General features: G+C 47.9%; 2 protein-coding genes across 2 annotated transcripts; both read right to left on the bottom strand.

Annotated features, from left to right (window-relative positions):
- Nucleotides 1-6,223: 6,223 nt before the first annotated feature.
- Nucleotides 6,224-11,542, bottom strand: LOC122907322 (keratin, type I cuticular Ha8-like). Its single transcript, XM_044250223.1, has 7 exons — nt 11,114-11,542; nt 9,555-9,637; nt 8,375-8,531; nt 7,882-8,043; nt 7,670-7,795; nt 7,074-7,294; nt 6,224-6,359 (listed from the first exon to the last, which is right to left on the bottom strand). Exons 1-7 carry the CDS (start codon nt 11,540-11,542, stop codon nt 6,224-6,226), a joined length of 1,314 nt encoding a protein of 437 aa, XP_044106158.1.
- Nucleotides 11,543-19,261: 7,719 nt separating this feature from the next.
- Nucleotides 19,262-23,290, bottom strand: LOC122906231 (keratin, type I cuticular Ha7-like). The gene is made up of 7 exons (XM_044247957.1): nt 22,799-23,290; nt 22,451-22,533; nt 21,439-21,595; nt 20,905-21,066; nt 20,693-20,818; nt 20,083-20,303; nt 19,262-19,672 (listed from the first exon to the last, which is right to left on the bottom strand). Exons 1-7 carry the CDS (start codon nt 23,288-23,290, stop codon nt 19,591-19,593), a joined length of 1,323 nt encoding a protein of 440 aa, XP_044103892.1. The 3' UTR covers nt 19,262-19,590.
- Between the last annotated feature and the right edge of the window lie 2,152 nt (nt 23,291-25,442).

The following is a 25,442-nucleotide window of genomic DNA, read 5'->3' as shown; positions in this document are numbered from 1 at the left end:
TCCATCAGACTGATGAGTGTTTGCTTAGAGGGAATAGCACTGGCATCCTGCTTCCTGCCTCTTGTCAGCCTGCTCCAGAGCACTGACTTTCCAGCCCAGAGCTGTTCCTCACCCCTGCCTTCCTCCCTACCCAAGGACACTGGCCCCTGAGCACAGAACAATGGCCGCAGTTTTTCAAGTTCTCTGGCCGAGCCCACTGATTGGCCAGCACAGCCTCACGGGGGCTTTAATCCAAGGAGAGTGTTTAGGTCTAAGAAAGAGAAGATTCAAGAATTGGGTCAACAAAAAAGCAGAACTAGAATTTGCATGCAAAGCCAAGAAACCAGAGAAATGGAAACCAGGAGCAGTGCCTTGAATAAGAGATAACAACGGACCGGAGAGGCAAGGAAGGAACCCTCAGAATCGTTGCAGCCACGCTGCTCCGACAAAGTGAACCCATCTTCAAATGAGTCGACCTGGAGAATGCAATGCTGAGAAGTAGTCAAGACGACCCAAATCCATGGGCAGAAGACTGACCCACCCTGCTGAGAGTCCCACATGATATAAATCAAGATGATTCAGGAAAGATCTACAGACATGGGATCACAGCTTCTGAGGCCTCCAAAAGAAGTGACCTTTCCCAAAGTGCCCAGACCAGAGAGCATCACCTCCACGATCCTGTCTGAGATTTGTCTGTGGCTGAGAAATACAGGATGGTTTATACCAGGCACCATAAGGTCAGAAGGGGACAATGCCTCCTGTTCCTGAATGAGTAAGGTGTGAACAGGAGAAAGGAAGAAAGGAGCAGAGGAGGAGAGAGCTACACTGGCTTCAGATCATGGCCAACCAGCAACCACACCAAAGACACAGGAATGAACAGGTTACAAACCGGAGATTCTTTTTTCCCTGCTGGCCACCCCGCAGATGCAATGGCACAAGGATTCAGGAGAGGGACAGGAGACGGAGTGACTGGTGAGTAAACACAATGCTGCCATCCCTTGTAAATCTTGCCTCTGCCTTGTAGGGTTTTTTAAAATTCCAGTAGGCTTGAGTGAATTTGCTTCTTGAATTAGTGGGGGGAAAGGGACTCCTGCACTGTAAGGTCTTCAAGAACTCACACGGGCTAGGAGTCAACTTTGTGTACTCTCTTGATTTCCTAATTGAAATATCTGCAAATTGTACTCACTCAAAGAGAAACTGAGTGGTCAAGAGACGATCAAGCCCATGTTCTTTCTTTAGATCAATTTTATTCAAAGCACATTTATGGTACAGCTTCTCCATGCTGGGCACAGGGCTACTTTGGAACAGAAGAATCATCGTTCTGGTAGAGGATTATATTTTTATGAGCAATTCAGGCTCATATGGGTCCCCAAAATATCTGAGAAACAAAATGGTGAGATATTTAAGAGATGTGAGATGGACATGTCTGGATATATGTTTGTATTTAATGTAATTAGGAAATTGCATATACAAGATTAAGGGCAGAAGTCATTTATTGAATTTCTGGCAGGGCTGGGGACAGGGGGACAGGGACACGGGGACAGTGGGGAGATGACATGCTGCAGTCCTCTGTGAGCTTTCAGTCCTGCTGAGCACACGTATGGGCCCACAACAACCTCTAGTATAAGGTGATATCATTGGACCCTACCCTCCCAAAAGTTTCTTCTTTACTCCTTCACTTCTTCCCACACATATTCCTGTCCCAGCCTCCAGTCAGACCATTTTAAACCAGTGTCTGATTCTCTGCCTGGAGATGGGGGTGAGACCATTTCAGATTATTTACCTGTATCCCGAAGGAGACTTAGTAGTAAACCCTATTCCCTAGGTGACTCGGGGGTAGGATTCAAAGACACAGTCTCCTCAGAGCCTTAATCCCTTTAAGAACCCTGTCTTCCATGAGGTCTGGTCATTATTTTTTTGGTAGTTGGTTCTTTTTGCTTTGGACACCACAGTTGAGTGGTCTGGCTGCCCTGCGGGATCCCCAGAGGCATCATGGTACTAGGGTACGCTTCCAAGCACATGGAAGAGTTCTCCAGGACACAGTATGGGGTAGCAGAAGAAGAAGAAACAATATTAAATCAAGCAAGTGAAAGAGGAAGTGTCAAAGGGCCTGAGACTCACGTGGGAAAATGGGGGTGACGCATGAGCCAGCTGGTGAGCAGGCACACGCCAGCCACCCTTGGGATGAGAGAGATCTACTACCAGGAGAGGCATCTTGGTGGAGGGCCTTGCGGCACATGTTTAGCATGTCCGGCAACCCTGCAGGGAGAAGGGAGAGGCAAGGGAGGGAGCTTTAGACACAAAGTCCAGCGTAAAAGGGGAGCCTCAGCTGAAGAAGGCTAGGGGACAGCCAAAGGACAGAAGCTCGGTCTGAAACGTGGTTGGGGTGGGGAGGATTCAGCAAGATGGGAGTAAACACAGGAAGATTCTCCTTGGGGAGATTCCCAGGCCCTGTAAAATCCATCGGAGCCACATCACCGCAGGATCAGACAGTCGGTCTGAATGGGCAGTCTTGGGCAGATCTGCCTCCAGCCCTTAGCAGTTGCGTGCAGGGACCGGGCAAAGGGCTTGAGAGACAGACCACAGGGAGACCTTGTGGGCTCATTTCCCTCCCAACCCTGAACTTCTCCCCCTGCAAAATGGGGACTGTGGAGCCTGCTCTGCCTCTCCCGGGAGTCTGGGGCATTTCAAACTGGATAGCCTGTGTGAAAGCACGTTGTAAGTGGTGAAGGGATGGATAGGTAAGTAATTATGACTGTTTTTCTCTCCTCCTCTTCCTCAGTAGACAGAGTGTTCTTAACAATGGCGGGGGGGTTGACCTTCTTTCATGATTTGCAGTCATTAAAACTGCCAGGATTCTCAGACTATTTTGAAATGAAGTACAACCTTTATTTCTTGTGCTGCCCTTTGGAGCAGAAATTCTCAGCAGTGGTTGTGCTAGCATAAACACTCTACCATTTCCTTCAAGGAAAAGGAACCAAAACAATGGGGTGATTGTGGTTTTGTCAGCCTGTCCACACAATCGGAGACTTGGGCTACGTGCAGCACAGTGGTTAGGAGTACAGTTGCTAGAGGTAGACAGCCTGGATCTGAATCCTGGCTTCACCACCTACTAGCTGTGTGACCTTGGGCATGTTCCTTAATCTCTCTGAGCCATGGTTTCTCACTCCAAAACGGGGATTATATGAGTTCATATACATAAATGTATCTGTAACTTAGATGAGTGCCGTGGCTCAATGAATGTGAGCTTCAGTGTTGGTGACGATGATGGTGATGATTGTGGTGATGAGGGACTATTTGGTCTCTGAGGAAACTCTTCACACACACCCCAAGCAGAGTGATGCCTCCACCCAGCATTTCTTCCCAGGAAACCCAAACCACTTCACACATACATTACGCACCACACACACACACACACACACACACACAAAATGTCTCATCAAATCTCCTCTTTTAAGTATAATCAGGGGGCTGGACATGAACTTTAGAAGCACAGGTCAATTACCCTGGGGCCCCACTGACTCATTTCACATCACCAGAAGAATCCCTCATCCACTCAATGACTCACCTTCTCTCCCTCTCCTTAAAAGGGAAAAACAATGCTTACCTACTGTCATGGTGCAAGAATAAGTGGGTTTGTTTTTGTTAGACTGCTTTGAACTTGTTGGATGAAAGGAGCTTTTTAAGTACAAAGGAAAAGCAAAGGTATTTTGGCCAGGTGCTAAATTAAGACTTACCAAGATTGTTCTTTCTTATTGGGACCTACCCTTAGAGATGTATCACCTGAGACACCTGGGTGGCTCAGTGAATTAAATGTCTGCCTTCGGCTCAGGTCATGGTGACCTGGATCCCAGGATCGAGCCCCATGTCAGGCTCCTTGCTCAGCAGGGAGTCAGCTTCTCCCTCTGCCTGCTCTGTCTGCCACTCCCCCTGCTTGTGCATTATTTCTCTCTCTCTCTCTCTCTCTCTCTCTCTCTCTCTCTCACACACACACACACACACACACACACACACATAAAATCTTTTTTTTTAAATCCTTAAAGGGACGCCAGGGTAGCTCAGTGGGCTAAAGCCTCTGCCTTTGGCTCAGGTCATGGTCTCAGGGTCCTGGGATCAAGCCCCACATCAGGCTCTCTGCTTGGTGGAGAGCTTGCTTTCCCCTCTCTCTCTCTGCCTACCTGTGATCTCTCTCTCTCTCTCTCTGTGTCAAATAAATAAATAAAATCTTGGAAAAAAGTCCTTAAAAAGAGAGACAGAGAGATGTCACCTGTACCCAAATACCTATACAGCTTCGAAAAAAGAACAGAGGCAGAGTGGAGCAGAAGGGAGGGAAGGGTGTGACAGCCTCTGACCCTTCCAGATTCCCTGTGTTGGAAGTCCTGGTGCTTTCCAAGCAAATCAGTCTTGCCCACACAGATGGTGGCCAACAGGTAGGATTTGGGATTTGAGAACAGTTGGAGGCACAAAAACCAGGCCCTGGCTTAAGATCTCTCCACCCTTCAGTCTTGGGACTATGGTCACTCCTCACCAGGATGGGCTGGACTTTGTAAATTTCTCAGCAGGCTACTCTGATTTGGAGAGCTCACGGAGCAGAGAGGAGACAAGAACCAGCTTGTGGGGGTTGGTGTGTCAGCTCTCCTTTAACACGTGTAACCTCACCAATGAATAAGACCTAGACCTCAGGGGGTCATAGAATCTGGGAACTAAAACACCCTCTATAACCATCTCATCCAGCCCCATCAGATGCCTGAGTATCCTCCTCAACACCCCCACCAGGTGGTTATAAAGACCTGCTTGTATGCCTCCAATGATGGGGAACTCACGGCTTCCCATCTCTGGGAAGCTCTGACGATGCTCTCTGGAGACATGCTGTTCTTGGCCATGGCTGCCTAAACATGGAGCTTCTGGTTCATGTGTCTACTATCTACAAGGTCCAAGCCAAGCAGCTGCCAGAAAGCTTGCTAGTGGAGCTCATGAGGAAGCTTGGATGGGTCCATTTGGCCTTCTCTAGACTGATAGTCTGACAGGCTCAGCAACCATCATCCTTTAATACATTCAGCATTTCATAGCGTGCAGGGGAAAGGTGCTGCCTTGATCCGATGAGATACTGCTCACACACAGGATCTATAGGAGGCCACAGCCAACTCCTTCTACAACATATCTGGCCCGTGAGGGGTTCAGTCTCCAAAGAAACGTCCTAATCCAGTGATTCTCAAACTTGAGCCTGTATAGAATCATCTGGAAGGCTCAATAAATCAGACTGCTTATTCAGAAAGTCAGAGGTGGGGCCCAAGACTTTGCATTTCCTAAAAATCCCCAAGTAAAGCTGGTTCTACTGGTTGGAACACTTTTAGAACCACTACCTCAAAACTTCTCATGTTTAATATTTTTCCCTACAGTGCTTCCAAAGTATGGGCTTTGGGCCTAACTCAGGGAGACCACGGTTCTAGTCTTGATTCAGCCACCAGAGGCTCCCTCATTGCGGGTTTTGGCAGGCCTCTGTTGTCACAAGATCTCTGAATCCCCAGGACTGTGCCTTGCTTGCCATGGGCCCATGATCACAAAAGCTTACTTTAAGTAGAGCATTCTAGGGGTCCTGGCAGAAACTCTGACCTGAGCTTCTCCTTTGCACAAGGATGAAGGCTCTGTCCTGATAAGGGGAGATTTTAGCTGGTGCGAGTATTTTAAAAGCTCTGTGAATCCAGCTCTAATAAGCTTTAGATACTTATGGATACCCAGTTACAGCTGGGTATCTGTCAACGGTGTCACTTTGCTGCAGGCCGATTTTTAACTGTGGTCCTGGCTCCCTTTGCCATCTCCCAGGACCCCTTCTGTGAGGGAACCCCCAACCTCTGCTTCTGTGGGAACAGCTGTCTCAAGGGGTCCCTCGGCAACACTCTTGGCATAGGATGGAGACACTGACCACAGGCCCTGGACTCTTCATGCTGCCAAAGTTAGGTTTATTAGCAAAATAAAAACAAGGCTACCTACCACTTCTCAGACTGTGAAGCAACAGGAGAAAGCAAAGAAGTGTTCAGGACACCCTAAGGAGAGGAAGCCCAAATCCAGGGGCCGGAGCTGAGACGCTGGACTAGAAAGCCCATCAGCAGAGAAGCGTCGCCGGGCATCAGTCTCCTGCCCTATAGGCCAAGAGAGCAAGCCCTCGGGGGTCGGGCCTGCGGAATGGAGACAGCAGAGCTGCAGACGGTTCCCATCTCCTGAGTCCTCAGGGCTGAGGAGTATGTCAGCATCGAGGTGTCGAGCTGGAGCCACAAGAGGCCCGAGGAGGCCCAGAAAGGCAGGGAGAGCAGGGGGTACAGGCTGCAGGGATTGGGCGGGGGGTGCTGGAAGCTGGGGTCGCACATGGGTTGCAAGGGAGCCTGCGGAGAGAAAAACGTGTTTGAAACACTGACGTCAGAAGTGCATGAAAGACAAAAGTACACAGGCATTTCAAAATCGGAAAAGCAAAAGGGGATTGTAGACCTTGGAGTTCCAGCTGGGCCTAGAAAGTCCACAGTGGAGCTGGGACCAGAGCTCATGGTGCCCCTGTGCAAAACCAGCCCTTCCGGCTGCAGGTAAAGGAACACGGACAAGAAAGGCAGAAAGACTGGCCAAGCAAAAGCAGCTCAGCTGCCCTCCTGATTGACACATAGCCCCCAATCTTGTTCCTTATTGCTTAACGGGGTGTTCTATCCACCTTACCTCTTGCATAGCACAATGGGAGGACAAAATGAGAGAATGGTTGCAAATGCCCTTAGCAATGTTTTTTAACATTGAGCATCAAGAATCCCTGTTACTAGAATACTTCTTCCAGAGAGAATTTAACAAAACCTAAATATACTGAGCTTTCAGTATTTCAGCCCCCCTGTGGCAGTGCCCGGCATCTGGGAATATAACGTGGTCAGCAGAATGGATGGCATGAGCTGAAAAGTTCCCTCACACCTTCCCTTATGTCCAAGCAGCTCACCAGGCTTACCAGGTAGCAAGTTTGTCCCCAGAGATGCAATCTGCCATGCCACCCCTCCTTTCAAATCATCCCCACAAAAGGGCTCTGTTTTTATACATGACATTGGCACAAACATTGGGGTACACACTTGCAGTCCTCGCTCTCCAGAAGTTTCCGGTATGTGTTGATTTCGCCCTCCAGCCGGGCCTTGACGTCCAGCAGCACCTGGTACTCCTGATTCTGCCGCTCCAGGTCACCCCGGATCTCGGACAGCTGCTCCTCCACATTGCTGATCAGCACCTGCATCTGGGCCAGCTCGGTGCCAAAGCGGGCATCAGCTTCACACAGGGAGTTCTGCAGACAGTCTTTCTGTAATGGCAAAGGGGGAGGCAGGTGGAAAATTGTGGACTGTAGCTCTCAGTCTCTCCAGTAAGACTATGACACCCCAAGGTGTTGCCAGACCTGAAGAACAATCTAGCTCCTGTTAGAAGACCTCAGATAGAATAACCAACAATGTGCCATTGCTCTTCATTGCAGACGCAGGATAAGTGTGCAGGACCTGCCCCATATGGGTGAATGTTCATTCCCCAGCATCCACATCTATGAGAAGGTTCTTGCACAGGCAAGGAAGTTGAGGTTTGAACTGTGTCCTGGTCTGTATTTAAAGGGGGGCAGTACTGATCCAGGAATTGCTCTTGGGAGTGGGAGCCAAGCAGAGGCCTCTAGGCGTGCAAAGAAACTCACCAGCGTGTGCTGGGCCTGAAGCTCCACCTCCAGGGCGTTCACCGTGCGTCTCAACTCCAGGATCTCCGACTGGCAGCACCGCAGCTCCTCGGAGCACGACATGTCCTGCTTGCTGATGCTTTCAGACTGAAGCACAAGGCCACAGAGACATGATCAGCAACCTTCCCATGGGAAAGCCGGGGTCCCTCGCAGCTCTGAGGCAGCACCCTCACCTGATCCTGGAACCACTCTTCCAGATCATTGTGGTTGGTCTGCACCACGGCCTCATAGTGGCACCGCATCTCCTGGAGCACACTGCTCAGGTCCACGGTGGGCTCAGCATCCAGCTTAATCTGGAGCTTATCCCCCAGTTGGCTCCTCAGAATGTGGACTTCCTGTGGGCACAGGAGGGGACATCCCAGTCATGGAGTCCCCACTGCCCTCCACCCCAAAGCCTCATCTCCCGCTATCTACCCTCCCCAGTGATTTCCCTGTGCTCCTCTGCAGATAAGGCACTAGCCTAGCATTAGCCTAGCAACTTCCAAAGGCTGTGGATGAAGAGCAATTTCCCTACTGAAAGCTGGAGCTCACCTCCATAGCTTTTGAGGTTTAACCACAGGGCGAGGCCTGCAGAGCTTCCATCCTGAGCAGGAAGAAGAGCTTCACTGCTCCCCCTAAACGAGCCCAAATTCATCCCCAGAAAGTCTGACACAAAGGGCCATGTACCTGCTCGTGGTTCTTCTTAAGGCAGAGCACCTCTTCCTTGAGGGATTCCAGCTGGGCCTCCAGGTCACATTTGGCGAGTGTGAGGTCATCCAGTGCCCTGCGCAGGCCACAGATGTCGGCCTCCCCCAGCTGGCAGAGCGAGTGTTCCGTCTGGTACCTTTAGCAGGAATGATATAGGAGTAGGGGGTAGAGAGCAAAGGGGCCCCAGGACACTGGCAGCCATTCTACCAGCATCCTTCTGCAGTCTAATTGTGAGCTGGCATTTTGTAGGTGGCACACTCCCAGCCCAGAAAGCAATGGGGTATGTCCCATTCATTTGACACTAAGCACCACTAGGCAGAGCGGCCAGTACTGAGAGTGCTGGGGTAGACACATGGTCAGCATCTGCCCTAATGGGCTGATGGCCAAAGACAGGGCAGCAGAGTAATCTGACAACTGCCATGCCAGGTGATCCCCACAGACCCTCCTCTTCCATGCCCCCTACTAAGGCAGACTTTGGGTCCTCTCTCAGATTAGAAGCCAAACGCTTCTAATGGGAGGTTGGAAATGGCTTTCGTTAGCCCCAGAGGAATGAGGCTTCTACAGAGCTCTGAAGAAAGACAATAAAACACAATGCTCCTTCCTGTTCCTGGGTTGGACCTTCTCAGGTGGCATAAATCTTTTGACCTTCCCAAGCCATCATAGACAGTAGAGCATGATATTTGTTGTGAGTTCCTAGTGCTAGTGCTCACAACTGGCTGGACTGCAGCATGGAAACACCCTCATGGAGGCAGCAGAATTTGGTAGGAAATGGCCTTCGGGGTAGGAAATGTGGTGCCGGTTCCAGTCCTACCACTCAGTAGCCATATGGCTTCAGACAGGTCACTTCAGGGCCCTGAGCTTTGGTACTTTCACAAGGATGGAGCCATCACTGCCCTGCCTACCTCCCCAGGTCCTGGGAACAATAGCAGCAAATGTATGATGTATTCTCAAACATGCCGTGAACCATAAAAGCTAAACAACCGAGCGGCAGAGGAGTGTTCTTTCAAGATCTTGGACATCGTGCCCTCTCTTTTCTCCTGCTGTAACTATCAGTTTGGGATCTTGGTCAATTATATCTCTGATGCGAACTGCATCACAAGAGACAAGAAATTAGGCTAGGCACCTGCCTCCTCCCTCTGCCTGTTCTACCCCAACTCACTTGGTCCTGAAGTCATCTGCAGCCAGCTTCGCATTGTCTATTTGCACGACCAGCTTATTGTTCTCAGATTTGGTGCACAGGATCTGGGGAAAGAAAGTAGGTTTAGTAAGTCCCTATCCCCATAGCCATCAATGGCCTCGGGTCAAAAGAAGTTGCATTGGCTGAGATTCAAATGACAACATCCCTTTGGACGACACAAACTCCCAAACATGTAAGAAATGCTGCTGTGATACAGGGTGAGGGCTATGCCTGAGGATGCTTGGCAGAGACAAAAGGCATATAGCCAAAAGAACTGAGAGATGGAAAGGAATAGCAAACTGAACGTATAAAAGAGACTTAATTTTATTTTGCCAGCCATGATACTTAGCCTGATATAAACAAGATCTGAAATCTAGGCCACAGAACAATGAGCTGGTTATGAAAGTTTTAAATGAAGGGGGACAGATTCTCAATCAGAAGTCCCTTATGCTGGTTGGCCAACTTCCCCAAAGGTCTTCTGTGAATCTATCTGGGTTTCTGTGGCCCCTATTTGACATGATTTGCCTTCCTATCTCCAAAGCAAAGGTGTAGTTTCTTTTTTTTTTTTTTATTTGACAGACAGAGATCACAAGAAGGCAGAGAGGCAGGCAGAGAGAGAGAGAGAGGAGGAAGCACGCTCCCTGCGGAGCAGAGAGACCGACGCGGGGCTCAATCCCAGGACCCTGGGATCATGACCTGAGCCGAAGGCAGAGGCTTTAACCCACTGAGCCACCCAGGCGCCCCACAAAGGTGTAGTTTCTTAAGAAGCATTGGATTGATTATCAAAGGGGCCAGTAGCTATGCAGAAGAGACAAATGCTACTGAATGGACATATATTGGTTCATAAAGGACGCTAGAATACACTGCCTTGTACTGCGCCAGAACTTAGGTTGCACTGTTTTTGCAACTACAATGTTAGAATTTTTTTTAAGATTTTATTTATTTGACAAAGAGAGATCACAAGTAGGCAGAGAGGCAGGCAGAGAGAGAGAGGAGGATGCAAGCTATCCGCCAAGGAGAGGACCCAATGTGGGGCTCAATCCCAGGACCCTGGGATCATGACCTGAGCTAAAGGCAGAGGCTTTAACCCTCTGAGCCACCCAGGAGCCCCAATGTTAGAATTTTAAGTACTGGGACTAAGTAAACATAGACTCAGAATCCCGGAGAGATTCAAATCCAACATCTCATCTTTTACATATTTCCATTCATCTGCACTCGAGAAATTATCTTCCCACAACCAAAAAAAATTTTTTTTTCAACAGTGGCTGTTTCCATTTCCAATCCAGGCCCTGAAAATTTTGTGCAAGTGTCAGTAATCTTTTTCTATAAAGGGCCAGACAGTAAATATATAAGACTTTGAAGGCCATGAATCTCTATCACAACTATTCAACTCTGCCATTAGAGCACAGAAGCAGCCATATGCAATACATTAATGAATGAGCATGGCCATGTACCAATAAAACTTTATTTATAAAATCAGTCAGTAGGCCAAGTGGCCTACTCTCTTACCAACCCTTGATCTGAAGCACCACAAACCTCACCTTCTGCTGGAGCTCCTCAATGGTCTGGAAGTAGGACTGGTAGTCTGGACACATGGTGGACTCGTGACATTTGCTCGACTCTCGGATCATGGTCTCCAGCTCCTCATTGTCCCGCTCCAGCTGGCGCACCTTCTCCAGGTAGTTGGCCAGACGATCATTCAGGAACTGCATGGTCACCTTCTCATGGCCATTCGGGGCACCTTCCACATAGTTCTCACAGACTCCAATGTTGCCAGGAATGTTGCAGGTCCCTGGCAAGGGGCAAGCGGTGTGGCAGCTGAAGGGCATACAAAGGCTGGGTTTGCCCAGAGGGGTTGCCCCCACACGCGCTCGGTTAGCATGTGCCAGGATGGCTGACAAGCACTGAGAGGCAGCCTTGGTCTCTGGAACCTGTCCGCTGAGAAGAGAACTGCAGCGATGAGAAGTCATGGTGCTGAAGGCCAGACGTGTGCTTTGCCTACAGTTAGATTAGCTTAAAGTAGAAGCCTTCTTCCTCCAGACCTTATATAGGTCTGTAGTGGGTGTTGGTGCAAGAAAACAGGCATTTTCCTCATTAATATTTATGTTGATTCTCATACAATCACTCTATTAGTCAGTGATTTTTTGTCTCTTATAAAGAGTTAATGAGCTCATGAAAGAGGCCTTCACCCACACAGGATACTTCCCCTCACTGCAGGGTCCTAGAACACAGAGAAAATGAGGTCTTTTTCAAGCCACATTCTGTGGTTTATGTCTCTTTCCCCTCTGTCAGCTTATGTCTATGAGGTAATCAAGAACCGGAGTCTCCTAAAATCCCCTCAAAATCCCTCCCACTCCAGTATTCTTTTCCTGCCTCCAAATCTTCCCGTCATGGCAAAGTCTAAAATGGTCATCAATCGGGCACATTGAGGAAAGCAAAACAAATCACAATTAGTTTCTTTCAGCAGGTGTGTATAGAGATCTCCACTGTGGGACACAGCTTAGCCTGCTTGGAGGGAGGGGCTTAGATTTTAGTAAAAGGAATAAGAAAGTAAATGACCTTTACTATAAATGCAATAAGAGAAGGGGTTTAAAAAGAAGCTGCATAGATTTTAAGAAGAGAGCACACTGTGTGACTAGAAAAAGACTTCATGGAACAGGGAGCATTTAAGATGTGTTTTGAATGATAGTTTCCAGGATACAGTGGGACAGAGACCATCGCTCATAGAGACCAAAATGAACAGAATCAAATGTGTCTGGAAAATGGAAGATAGTATAACTGTGCTGGCATTTATAAGGAAGACACATATACCAGCCCTGGAAAGTTGCATTCAGTCCAGGTTGTGGGAAGACTTGAATGCCCGGACCACCCCATATATAGCCTTCAAGCAAAGCTAAATCAAAGGTGGGAATCTGTCCCTGGAAGCTGACTCTCTCCAAATATGAGGAAAAATAAATATCCATGTTCCTTATGGAGGAAAGTAATAGAGAAGAGATGAAAGTCTCCAGTATCATCATTAGAGGACAACATCAGACCAGAAACAACAAAAGAGAAACCTAACTTCCAAATTGATTTTGGTGTCTGAAAACTGAAAAGACACTTTTTAATTACCATGGGTCAAAGGGTAATGAGAAATTAAAGTATTTTAAACTGAATTAAAATGAAAATACCACCTATCAAACTGATTTGGGCAATTAAGACTTCCCTGTGCAAGCATGAGACAAATTAGCTTGGGAGGTGGGGGGAAAAAATTCATGAATGAAACAGGGTAATCTGTGATTCTCAAGAAATAAAATTATGTTTTTGTGTATTAGAGTCTATAGGCTAATTAAGGCAGGCAGTGATTAGTATTTTATGGTGTCTGTTCTCAGACACCTCCCCCTCCTTTCCGGCAGCTTTCCTTGTAAGACATTGGTCCTCTCACCCACTGACTCCCTCTTCACCTTGTTTAAGAAGATACGTACTCAAGAACTTTGATCTTCCATCTTTTGAAACTTCGTACATTTCTTTGAAATGCACCTACCTTGATGGTCCTTTACTTAGCAGACTGTAAAATAAAATTTAAATTTCCTTAATCTTCAGACACACTCAGCGCATCAGAAGCTTTATGGCCTCCTCTATTCCTAAACAAATAAGCCAATGGCCAGTTGTTCAGTAAGCTCTGGAAAAGGGCAGCCAGCCAGCTTCTAGGCTATGCTAACGAAGACGCTGCTTTGACCCCATTCCTGAGATGAATGCATTCACCAGGAGGGCCCTTGAGGCAGTAGCTACATGTTTTAGGTAGCTCTAAAACATGGAATATGAGCCAAAGGAGATCTCAAAGTCCTCTAGTCTAAAGCCCTTTGGCATTAAATGTCTTCTGATAACCTTCCAATTCATTGTCAAGTCCACCGCTCCCCAGAAAGCCCCTCCCGTCATTGGCCAACTGGGCCCCTGTGGCTCAGTTTCCCAGGCTTTGGGCAAGATGCTAGAGTCAAGAGATAAAAACAGCTAGCTCTGTCTTCTGGAGTTATAATACAGGGGACAGTTAGAATGTCCTTTATGCAGAAAGACATATCTACCTCCGTGCTGTTTATGGCTCTTGCTTTCATTTGCTCCTTAATTCATTCAATAAACATTGAGTGAGGACCCATACTGTGCCAGGCAGGGTCTGATGTTGGATGCTGATGGTATGCTAGCAAGTAAGTCAGAGAGTTTGCCTTTAGTTAATTTACTTTCTCGTTCTACCCATGGGGTCCCACAAAGGATAAATCAATCATTCGGCCACATGGCAGACCTTCAATTCTTTCTAATCCCCTTGCCATCCTGAATACATTCCTATGAATACATCCCATGGAGTCTCTATTACTCTTTTTTTTAAGATTTTTATTTATTTATTTGACACAGAGAGAGAGAGAGATCACAAGTGGACAGAGAGGCAGGCAGAGAGAGAGGGGGAAGCAGGCTCTCTGCCGAGCAGAGAGCCTGACGTGGGGCTCAATCCCAGGACCCTGAGTTCATGACCTGAGCCAAAGGGAGAAGTTTAACCCACTGAGCCACCCAGGCACCCCCTCTATTACTCTTAAGTGAGGACCCTAGAATGGAATTTCTGATGAGCTGGCATTAAGAGGCTGCCGACAAATGGCCCAGCAAACCTTCTTGCCCAGGACTCCTGTGTGCTCTCTGCTGATCCCTCCAACTCTCATATACAATACGATGTCTCATATACAATCAGTGAGACCCATGGGAACACTTCCCCCTTAATTACTCTATGTATGGATATGGGCAATATTTACCAAGGCAGAGGCTTACCACCATCTGTGAATTTGTCCCAGTGAGCTACTCCAAGTGATTCAATATTCATATAACCTCCTCCAATGTTCAAAGCCCTTTCAAGGCACCATGAGGATTGCAATGATGAATCAGAGAAGTGCCCATCTCTGAAAATGCTCAGAGCAGAAAGAGAAATAGTTCATGTCACTCAAAGGAAAGAAAAGTCACAGAGAGAGCTGCAGGCATGGGGTGAGGGGGTTGGAAATCAAGAGACTTTATCTGGAGCTTGAAAGACAGGTAAGATTTGGACAGGCAGAGGAAAGAGGGAAAGAATTTCTAGAAAACAAAGATAACCACAGGCACACACTTGGAAGCAGAACCATAATGGTAGGCTCCAAAGAAGCAGGGGTGCAACCTCAGGAATGCGAGCATGCAGCCAACAGAGGCCTGCCCCAACAGAGATAACTTTGAATGACAGAAAAATGTAGACCCCCAAGAGTCAAATCGCATTTTTAAAGCCTACAGAAGTGGAATTTATACTAATTTATGCAAAAGAAAAGTCATCTCCTTATATTTTTATAACTTCTACACAGTTGATTCTCAAACTTTGGGCTGTATCAGAATCATCTGGAGGGCTTGCAGAAAGACAGATTGCCAGGGCCCCATGCCAGGGTATCTGATTCAGTAGGTTTGGGGTCAGGCCCAAGAGTCTGCATTTCTAACAACTTATCAGGTGATACCAGCTCTGGGCTTTGGGGACCACACTTTGAGAACAGGACCTCTGTTCTACAGAAAGAGAAGAGCTTTCTGGTGGCCGTCATCCTATATAAATGAAGCCCAATGTAGCAAACTGGTATTTGATGCATTCAGGAGGGGCCAATGTTTGCGCACACTTGGAATGTGTTAGCATGGATTGTCTTTAATATAATAAGCAATTCTGTTTGTTTTCATCTTCCTAGTTTACTCTTCTTCACAAAGGTTTGTTTTATAAGAACATCTAAGACAGAGGGAGAAGGAAGGGACCAGAGGGGAAACCCATACAGTGTTTGTTAAACCTGTGGGTATGAAGTCTGTCCACAAGAAACAATGTCTGTAGCGGACAGATGAAGGTCAAGTGAAGTGGTACTGATTACTATCTACTAGGTGCTGGGAATCTGGCTTGGCAGTCACACAGAATTTCATGACTCTCTCTCTCTCTCTCTCTCTCACACACACACACACACACACACACCACATATTCAGAGTTGAGACACACTATCACATTTGACTACCTACTATGTGCTCCCCAGTATTGTACCTCAGGCTTTAATCCTTTCAATCACACTGCAAAATGGTTGCCAGTATCCCATTATAGAATAAGCAAAAAGCTCAGAGCAGTTAGGTTACTTGTCTGAGCTCACAAAACTAGAAAGGGAAGTCCGAGAAACATTAGCTCAGGTCGACCAAGACCCTCAAACCCAAGCCAAGGCTTCTTGCCAGCCACCACGAACTCCCATTCCATCCACGTGCTCCACTCATTGAACCAGTGCCGCAGTCCCCTCTGGGCTGCACACTCATCCAGAGAGCTAGGAGTATAGCAGGGAATAGGACAGAGTCCTCTGAAGGTTTTGAGTAGACAAGAGAGATGACCAAAGGGTAGTTTAGGAAAAGCAGCGCCCAGAATGCACCCGGGGATGGAAACACTGAATCTCCATTCTGCACGATCTCCAGCTCCTAGTGCAGTGCCTGGTACATAACACATACCCAGGAACTGTTAAATGAAATGGTGAAAGGCTGGAGTGTGTGCAGGATAAACTCAGTACAGAGGAGACAGGGCAGACGGAAGAGGAGAACGCACCTACAAGACCCCTAGCAGCATGTGGTAAAATCAGGAGTGCCGACAGAGAGGAAGAGAAGCGGGCAGACATGTTACAAGAGGACTCTACCAAAATACTACAGGGCTGAGTGATATGGGGGTGGTCAAAGGAGAGAGGGACAGCAAAAGTCTTTGAGGTCCCTGGGTTCCTGGGACAAGAATGGGGTGGTAAGGGAAGCCGGGAAGTCAAGGCAAAGAGCTGGCTCGAGGGGGAAGATGCTGACTTCAAGTTCTGAGAACATGAAATGTGGCCCAGCGGGACTACCCACCAGGAGGACCGAGGGAAAGGCCTGGAGCCACACGAGAGCAACCTGAGTGGCTTGGACTCACTGAGACACTCTCCGGAGTCGTTGAGATTTCTTACACCTGCAGGCAGGTAGAGCCTGGGTTGAGCTAGCCCAGAGGCTCCTACCTGAACCAGGCAGTGATTCTCCAAGGGAGAGTCCCCTCTCCCTGCCAGAGGGGACGTGGTGGGGAGGATATTTTGGTTAGAGGGAGTGTCATTTAAAAACAAACCGCCTGTGTTCTCAATGAGCTTTTAGCCATGACGGGGCTCGGTATTCATATTTTTGAGAGCTAAAACAACATTAAGTGAGAAGTGAGGGGTTGTTTTTTTTAATATTTGTTAAAGAAAAGCCACAGATAAGGAAGAAAAAAAGGCTGAGAAACACTAAATTAGGTGACAAGAAAACAAAGAAACGATTCAATGAGATGAACTCGGGGAGATTATTATAAGCGGCCCACAGAAGGGGCAGATTTGATTTTGTTCTTAGTCGGGAAGACGGAGGGAGGAGGATGAAGGAGGGGTGAGGCAAAGCGTTAGCGATCAACCGCCATCGACCACGATGCACAAAAATTAGTATCTAAATAAAAAATGTTCCTGTTTGGAAAAATCCAGAATTCCACCTCAGTACTCTTGGCTTCCAGGAGTACACGGTGGTGGGAGCAGACATGTGGGCCCTTCCCCAAAGCTGGCTCAGCGACTGCCAGCCTCTGTCCTGGGGCCTGCAGCCAGCTACCCTCACTCCTTCCACTTTGCTGGTATTTGGGAGAAATGACATTTGGAGTAAAAAACAGGTAATGAGTGGAGAGGCCTGCAGAGGCCTGCCTGGTGTTATTGTGTGAAGCCTGGAAAAAAATATTACAGATCAGCAGGTTGGTAGTGCAGAGGCAGTAATCTGAAAACTAGTGGGCTTGGAACCTAACTAGGTGGCTCAAAACCGGATCTGGTTCCAAGCCAAGAGAGCAAGAGTCTCAGGGGGAAGAAAAATAATCAACCTCATTGAAATCACTGTGACCAAAACAAAGCTAGACACTGCATCTAGGGTTCCTATCAGTCCAATATGCGAGGATAGTGGAACCAAGGGAGGCCGGAGGGCCCAGCGTGGACTGTACGGACGCGAGAACCAGTCTGTGAATGGAGAAGTGCTTGGGTTTTGGCACCAGAGGGCGCCCTGAGCTGCCGGGCATCATTACGGATGATGGTAAAACCAGTGTCCAGGTGCCCTGGGTGAGGCAGGATAGCCACCTGCCAGCCAGATAGCCACCTGCCAACTTCCCTAGCCTGCAGTACCCCCTGTGTCAGAATAGCCTTTCCTATCACATCCACTAACTGTGGGGGTCCCAAATTAGAGTGCATGTGGATTGTGACCTCGCCGGTCAAGGCAGGAACAGGCCAGATTTTCACGACCGTGTTACATGAAAAAGTTATGGCCACTCCTTATAACATACGATTCTTGTGAGTTACTTATTAGAAGGAGGCTCACAAGAGCCCACTTGTCCTCTAACAGCCCAAGAATGTCTTTTGTTTGTTTGATTGGTTGGTTGGTTTGGGTTAGGCCATTTGGAGAGAAACACTAAGCTCCAATAACAAGAGTGGTTGGTTTTCCTTATTGCTTAGACGTGGACAAGGAGGGTGGTCAAACTTCCAGGCCACCGACTTGGAAATACATGGCCCCTGATCCTGCTAATGGGTTCTGCTATCAACTCTTCAGTCCCGCTTTCCTTCTAAGAGGAAAACATCATCCCTGTTGGTTCCTAGGGAGCTTCATAGGCCAATATCCACTGAACACCCTCTCTATGCCAAGAGCATTGTATGAATTATCCCTCAACAACAGTGAAGGGGAAATAACATTTTTCTACTTTGACAACTGAAGAGTATGTCTCAAAAGAGTATAGTGGCCTGGCCACTGAACTGGGGTCACAGAGGGTGGGATCTGAGCCCAGATTGGCCCAACTCCAGAGCAAGTGCTCTTTCCACAATACTATGCTACCACACAGAAGAACCGAATCTGCCTTGGTCTTTGGACCAGGGTACACAGGGGAGCCAAAATCTGAGAGTTTTATTCTTGGACACGCTCGGCCCATGCCAGATGCTAAACTGACTTGGACAGCAAAGAAGGCACATAATCTTACAAGTGCTCTTCTGCCATGCCTGGCTGTGACCCACCTGAGTCCGGGTCAAAGCCATGTCCAAGAGGCAGACAGGCATACAAAGCACTCACACCAACTGCATTCCTCAGTCAGCATCGGTGCTCCAAAGGCATCAGCAGTGGAGACCGGCACACATCTCTCTGGAAGAAAATATGCCCAGGACCCAGACAGTGTCCCCAGAGCCCAATCTAAGACAGTATGTGGTAACACCATGCCTCTGTTAAAGGGACAATCTGAATGAGAGAGAGAACTTGGCCACCTGATCAGGGCAGTTCTCAGCATGACCTCCCTTGGGCTAGCTTGGAAATCTAAGTTGTATGATTTTTCTCTTGGACAAAATACCAAGAGTCTGAAGATGCCAAAAGCATGATAGAGACATGTTAGTCCTGAGCTGTTCTAAAGGAATTCAAACCTGGCAGCCAGCATGGCTTGCTTTCACCAGTCCATAGGAATCGATGGGCAAGGTAAGTATATGTCCCATGTCAGTAAAGGGCCTTCATCCAGAGGCTAAGACCCCAGTGCCCCAGAGAGATCCTGGCAGCAAAGAGACATGTTGGAGCCAGTGACCACCCAAGGTCTTGAGGGCTAGAGCTCTTTATCTCCCCATATACGTTGCCAAACACCAGAAGTATAGAACTTAATGCAGGAAGGAGGTTTATTGACCATTTTGTACAGGAATCCAATTACATCTTAGGAGAGGCTGAAGCATTGGAGTAGAACCAAAATCCCAGAAGAGGTACTGGGAACAAACAATAGCTCAAGTGAAAGACAATTACAGCTTTGGGGAAGAAACGCAGCCTAGGGACGCACAGGGAGCGACTGCTTAGAAGTTTCTGTTACACTTTGATTCAGTGAAAATGCCTCCAGTGAGTTTGGTCTTCCTGGAAGGAAGACTAAGCAGGTGAGGGCAGCCAGTCTTGACCTTCCATGCTGGCATTCAGACCTTCAGAATCGGGTCTCAGCGCTGGTGCCACCGGCTTAGAGAGGGCTGCAGGTGGCAGGGGCACAGCCTGGACAAAGGACACAGGAGGCAGCCATAGAGCAGGGATTCATGGGGAGTCTGCAGGGAGAGAGAGAAAGAGAGAGGAAGAGTTAGACACAAGAGGTGCAAAGGTGTCTCAGGGACGCACAGAAAGGGCAACGCCAAATAGGTAAAGGACGGGTCTACCACCAAGTCACAGGGCCGCATGAACTCCATATGACCAGTTCCTCGTCCACCCTCATCTATGTTTTTCCACATCCAGGAGCCCTCTGGGGGGACTTGCCTTGGGAATCAGCTCTTCATATAACAACTGACCCACAGGGCAGTCTGCACACAGCAGAGAGCTGAGTGCGTCCCTTAGCCAGCATGCACAGGGAGCTTTGTTCTTTCCGATGACATCTCCTTCCACAACCCCATCAGTTATCTCTGAGGACCCGCCTGACCATCAGGTATGTATCTTGGGCAGAAAAAGACCCAATCACACATACTTGCAGTCCTCGCTCTCCAGAAGTTTCCGGTACGTGGCAATCTCGCACTCCAGTCGGGCCTTGACGTCCAGCAGCACCTGGTACTCCTGATTCTGCCGCTCCAGGTCACCCCGGATCTCGGACAGCTGCTCCTCCACGTTGCTGATCAGCACCTGCATCTGGGCCAGCTCGGTGCCGAAGCGGGCATCAGCTTCACACAGGGAGTTCTGCAGACAGTCTTTCTGTAATGGCAAAGGGGGAGGCATGTGGAAAATTGTGGACTGTAGCTCTCAGTCTCTCCAGTAAGACTGTGATACCCCGGGGTATTGCCAGACCTGGAGAACAATCTAGCTCCTGTTAGAAGACCTCAGCTAGCAGACCTCAGCTAGAAGAACTAACAATGTGCCATTGCTCTTCATTGCAGACGCAGGATAAGCGTGCAGGACCTGCCCCATATGGGTGAATGTTCATTCCCCAGCATCCACATCTGTGAGAAGGTTCTTGCACAGACAAGGAAGTTGAGGTTTGAACTATGTCCTGGTCTGTATTTAAGGGGGGCCGGTACTGATCCAGGAATTGCTCTTGGGAGTGGGAGCCAAGCAGAGGCCTCTAGGCGTGCACAGGAACTCACCAGCGTGTGCTGGGCCTGAAGCTCCACCTCCAGGGCGTTCACCGTGCGTCTCAGCTCCAGGATCTCTGACTGGCAGCACCGCAGCTCCTCCGAGCACGACATGTCCTGCTTGCTGATGCTTTCAGACTGAAGCACAAGGCCACAGAGACATGATCAGCAACCTTCCCACAGGAAAGCCAAGGTCCCTCCCTGCTCCAAGGCAGTGACCTCACCTGATCTCGGAACCACTCTTCCAGATCATTGTGGTTGGTCTGCACCATGGCCTCATAGTGGCACCGCATCTCCTGAAGCACCCTGCTCATATCCACAGTGGGCTCCACGTCCAGCTTAATCTGGAGCTTGTCCCCAAGCTGGCTCCTCAAAATGCTCACTTCCTGCAGGAACAGAAGCAACCACATCCTGAGTGAAGAAAGGGCTTTTGACAGAGCAGATGGCATCTGAACCTTTCCTCCAGACTAATAGCTTGAGGGTTGCCCCCAATCATGTGCTGATATGAAAGGTCTTGCCCACGGTCCACTGGGAAGAGCCTATTTGGACGCCTTCCTAAACTGACAAGGCGAACCTTTATAGACAAGAAACTCTCTTTCCACCACCTCCCACACAGTCAGCCTGACTCCCAGACCCAGATCAACTCTTCATCCCGATGCCAACTGAGCCCAGGTTCAAATCCTAGAGCCCCAAGGTGAGCAGCGCTCTCCTTCCTGCCCAGGGCCCTCCCCCAAGGGTCTGCAGCCCCAGGCCCAGACCTGTTCGTGGTTCTTCTTGAGGCAGAGCAGCTCTTCCTTCAGGGACTCCTGCTGGGCCTCCAGGTCAGCCTTGGCCAAGCTCAGGTCATCCATGAGCTTGTGCATCCCACACATGTCTGCCTCTATCACTTGGCGCAGGGCGTGCTCACTCTCATGCCTTCCAGCACAGGAAATGCAAAGTCAGCGGGACACCAAGGACATGTCCTCTCAGCTGCCCCTGGTTCCCACCAACGTGGATCCTCATTTCCTCAATTCATCAACATTCACCCTACTGGATCCTATAGCTACAGAGCTCATGGTCAGGACAACTATCATTATGCCCACTGGATGGGATGAAATGGGAAACTGAGGCTCAGAAAGAATAAATGGATATTCCAGGATTGCCCACTTGGTCAATAATAAATACACAGATTCAACCAAAGTGTTCAAACAAGAATGCAGTGTCCATCCAGCTAAAAAAGATCATTCAGCTGGAAAAGAATGGCTTAAAAGTAAGCCTTCTGGACCTAAAGCTTTCTAGTTTATCCCATGGATTAATCATTTTGCAGGATTTTTACACCTTTCTCGTTCATTCAATTGCAACTCTTGAAAACAAGGAACTACAGTGACAATTTCTCCCACCGATGAATTTGGCCAAGAGTCAGTGCATCTGTCAACAGCCAATGCACTGAAAGTTTATTCTTACAATGACTTGATTTTGTTTCTGGCTCTAACACCAAGTTCTCTTATCTTCTAGTGGGGAGAAAATGACATGGGACCTGACCGATCTAGATGATTCTTCCTCTTTTTGTTTCAATGCTTTTGTTCTTTTTCTCCTATATAAGGACAATTTCTAGTAATAGGTTAAATTATAGTTTGGAAAGGAAGAATGTGAACTCTTAGGTATTGATCCATTAATGCTTCTATCCAGCAACTATTTTCAAACTTCTACTTTGGGCAAGTACCATGATGGGCACCTAGAAATAGAACAAAAAAGAGGAGTCACTCTGAGCCCTCTTCTGGCCCTACTTACTTGATTCTGAAGTCATCAGCTGCCAGCTTGGCATTGTCAACTTGGATAATCATCCTGGTATTCTCAGCCTTGCTGCACAGGATCTGAGGAAAAGCAGGAAGACAGTTCACACACAAAACATCATACTCTGGGCCCCAGCTCTATAGGTAGCATCTACACTCATATTCGAGAGAACCCAAGAACCCAAAGCTCCTTGAGCCTTCAGGACCATGTCCTATGGGTGGGAAGCTAACAAATCTCTCACTGACTTGGTTCTGGGGCAAAGGTGTGTTTAATGGAAAGGAGAAAAATGCCATGCCCTTCCACCTTCCTCAGACCCAACGCACCCCAGGCTACTCTAAACCTCACCTTCTGCTGGAGCTCCTTGATGGTCTGGAAGTAGGACTGGTAGTCCGGGCATATGGTAGACTCATGGCATTTGCTCGACTCTCGGATCTTGATCTCCAGCTCCTTGTTGTCCCGCTCCAGCTGGCGCACCTTCTCCAGGTAGTTGGCCAGGCGGTCATTCAAGAACTTCATGGTTACCTTCTCATGGCCATTTGGGGCGCCTTCCGCATAGTTCTCACAGACTCCAATGTTGCCGGGAATGTTGCAGGTCCCTGGCAAGGGGCAAGCAGTGCAGCAACTGAAGGGCATGCACAGACTGGGTTTGCCCAGAGGGGTTGCCCCCACACGTGGTCGGTTGGCATGTGCCACGGTGGCTGACAGGCACAGGGAGGCAGCCCTGGCCTCTGCCCCAGGCTGGGTCACAAGGTCCATGGAGGGGCCATAGACATTTGTTGGGGCAGGCAACCTGGTGCTGCCCAGACACTGGGATGAACTGATGTAGCAGGAAGTCATGGTGTTAGGCTGAGGTTGCACAGAAGGTTGAGAGCAGCTGGAAAGGCCAAGCCACTGAGTCTGACAACCTCCTTCCCTCCTGGGCCTTTTATACCCCATCCCAGGTGGGTGTTGGCTCCATGCTTTGACCTCAGTGCCTCAATTCTCTCCCTATTGTTGTACGGTCATCCTGTTACTCAGCTGTTTAGTTTACTATTAAGAGTTCCCTGCCTCATTATAGGAATGTTGATGAATTTGTGGTGCCCTTTGATTTTTCATATCAGGTTATCTATTGACAAAAGGTCAGAGATTTCTATTTCTACCCAACAATCACCAGCAGTTAATTCAACTTCTAGACATCCTTTCTCTGGACTGGGCCAGTATCTCTATGGATGTGGACACACTCAAGGATAGACTCTTTCAACCAGTGATCTTTGTAGCAAAAGGGACAATGACTCCTGTGCTCAGGCTCACCCAGACTTTCCTTGGAAGAGAAACACTAGTTTATAAAACTGGTAAGTCTACAGATACTCGATTATTGAGAGGTCCGATTTTTTCTTTCTTCTATCCTTTACACTGCACACTCCCCTTAAGAAGCTTAAAAGCATTAATGCATCCAGAAACATTAGAACAGGCTAAGTTTTGGTTGACTAGTTCACAATCAGTTTTCAGTCATTCATTTGTTCAGCATGTTTCCTGAACATTTCCTAGAACTTGGGCAGTGTGCTGGCTCTTGAACATGCAGTGGCCCCTATTCTTCAGGATAAAAGGGTACCCCAGAAACCTCACAATGTCTTCAACAAACTTGAATGAGAACCATTGATCAATGGGAATTGGTGTAAGAGAGGATCCATGGTCCTAACCAAGGATGTTTCTAGTATCTAGAGCAAAGCTACTAACGAACAACAACAACAAAACAACAATAACAACAACATCAAAAACCTTTTTATTTGATCCAGAAATAAAAGGAAGGGGTATAGCTCAGTGGTAGAACATTTGACTGCAGAAAAGGGAACTGGGACCAGAGCTCAAAGGATATCTAAAGAAAAGTTCAAGGACTAACATTTATGAAGATGTAAGGTACAATAGCTATTCTGTGGTATTTTTTCTTATTTAATCCTTACTACCTATGAGGCAGCTAGTCATAGCCTCAGTGTGCAGGTGAAGAAACTAAAGTCAATCTTCCAATTCACAAAAAAATAAATTGTCAAGAGTTTGATTCTGTCTAAGGTCTATAGGGCCCATTCATTCTCTTCCTACCCTGCCATGACCCCCAGTTAGAACAACTTATGTACTGCCTGTGTTGTTGCTTTGTCGCAGGACTTAGTTGTTGGGCAACTTAGTTGTTGGACTTAGTTGTCGCAGGCTTAGTTGTTGGGCTAGAAGCTAATGTGAAAAGAAATAAAATATCTGAGGATCCTTGTGTTCCAGCAAAAGAAGATACCTACACACAGAGCAGAAAAGACAAAAAAATGCACACAGAAAGTAATATAAAAAGTCAAGAGTCTAAAGTGGGCCTCACATCCCAGAGATTTTTGTTAGAGACCAAAGCAACCATGGGCTGTGAGGTCAGAGGTCACCCCTCCAGAGTGCTAGAGGGAAAGTAGACGGACCAAAGAATGGAGGAAGAGTTAATCAGAGAACAGCCCAGGAGAATATAAAGGGGTCTTTTCTCTAATTCCTAAAATTCAAGAAAAAGCATCTCTAAGAAAACCAAATGGGAGGCAGTGGGTATAAGTATTGGTTTGAGACCTGGGCTCTTAGAATTCTCTCAAAAAGAAATAAAGACATCTGGAATTCTTCCCAAAAGGAAAACCCACTGTGGGGTCAGTGCCAGTTACCCTGAGGTCACCAGTGAATAACCCCTTACAAACACTATAATTAGGAGACATCACCAGACTTGGCCTTCCCATCCTTCAGAGGCTTCTAGGTCCAATCTGCATAAGTTCCATCTTCAAACACCTCTTTGTTTCTCTCTTGCCTCATCCCAATGCATCACTTTAATCCAGAGAATTGGACCATTACAGTCATTTCCTTTGATTTACTAAGTAGGCTCCACGTTGTGGCCCTACTTCCTGGAAGGATTTATCCCATTGACTGAAATTATGGCTCCTTCCATCTCAGGACACATGCCACTTGTTACTTCTTAGGCTTCACAGCTGGAGTGTTGATG

The sequence above is a fragment of the Neovison vison genome, chromosome 5, assembly GCF_020171115.1.
Source record: "Neovison vison isolate M4711 chromosome 5, ASM_NN_V1, whole genome shotgun sequence".
Lineage (NCBI taxonomy): Eukaryota > Metazoa > Chordata > Mammalia > Carnivora > Mustelidae > Neogale > Neogale vison.
This window is presented reverse-complemented; position numbering and strand designations above follow the sequence as displayed.

Excerpts from the sequence above, each read along its gene's own strand:
- LOC122907322 (XM_044250223.1), bottom strand. The coding sequence starts at position 11,542 with ATGACTTCTCATCGCTGCAGTTCTCTTCTCAGCGGACAGGTTCCAGAG. Across the intron at positions 9,638-11,113 it reads TTGAGGAGCTCCAGCAGAAG|ATCCTGTGCACCAAATCTGA; the intron begins GTGAGGTTTGTG and ends TTCTTTCCCCAG. Across the intron at positions 7,295-7,669 it reads TTCAGGCCCAGCACACGCTG|AAAGACTGTCTGCAGAACTC; the intron begins GTGAGTTTCTTT and ends TTGCCATTACAG.
- LOC122906231 (XM_044247957.1), bottom strand. The coding sequence starts at position 23,290 with ATGACTTCCTGCTACATCAGTTCATCCCAGTGTCTGGGCAGCACCAGG. Across the intron at positions 22,534-22,798 it reads TCAAGGAGCTCCAGCAGAAG|ATCCTGTGCAGCAAGGCTGA; the intron begins GTGAGGTTTAGA and ends GCTTTTCCTCAG. Across the intron at positions 21,067-21,438 it reads TCAAGAAGAACCACGAACAG|GAAGTGAGCATTTTGAGGAG; the intron begins GTCTGGGCCTGG and ends CTGTTCCTGCAG.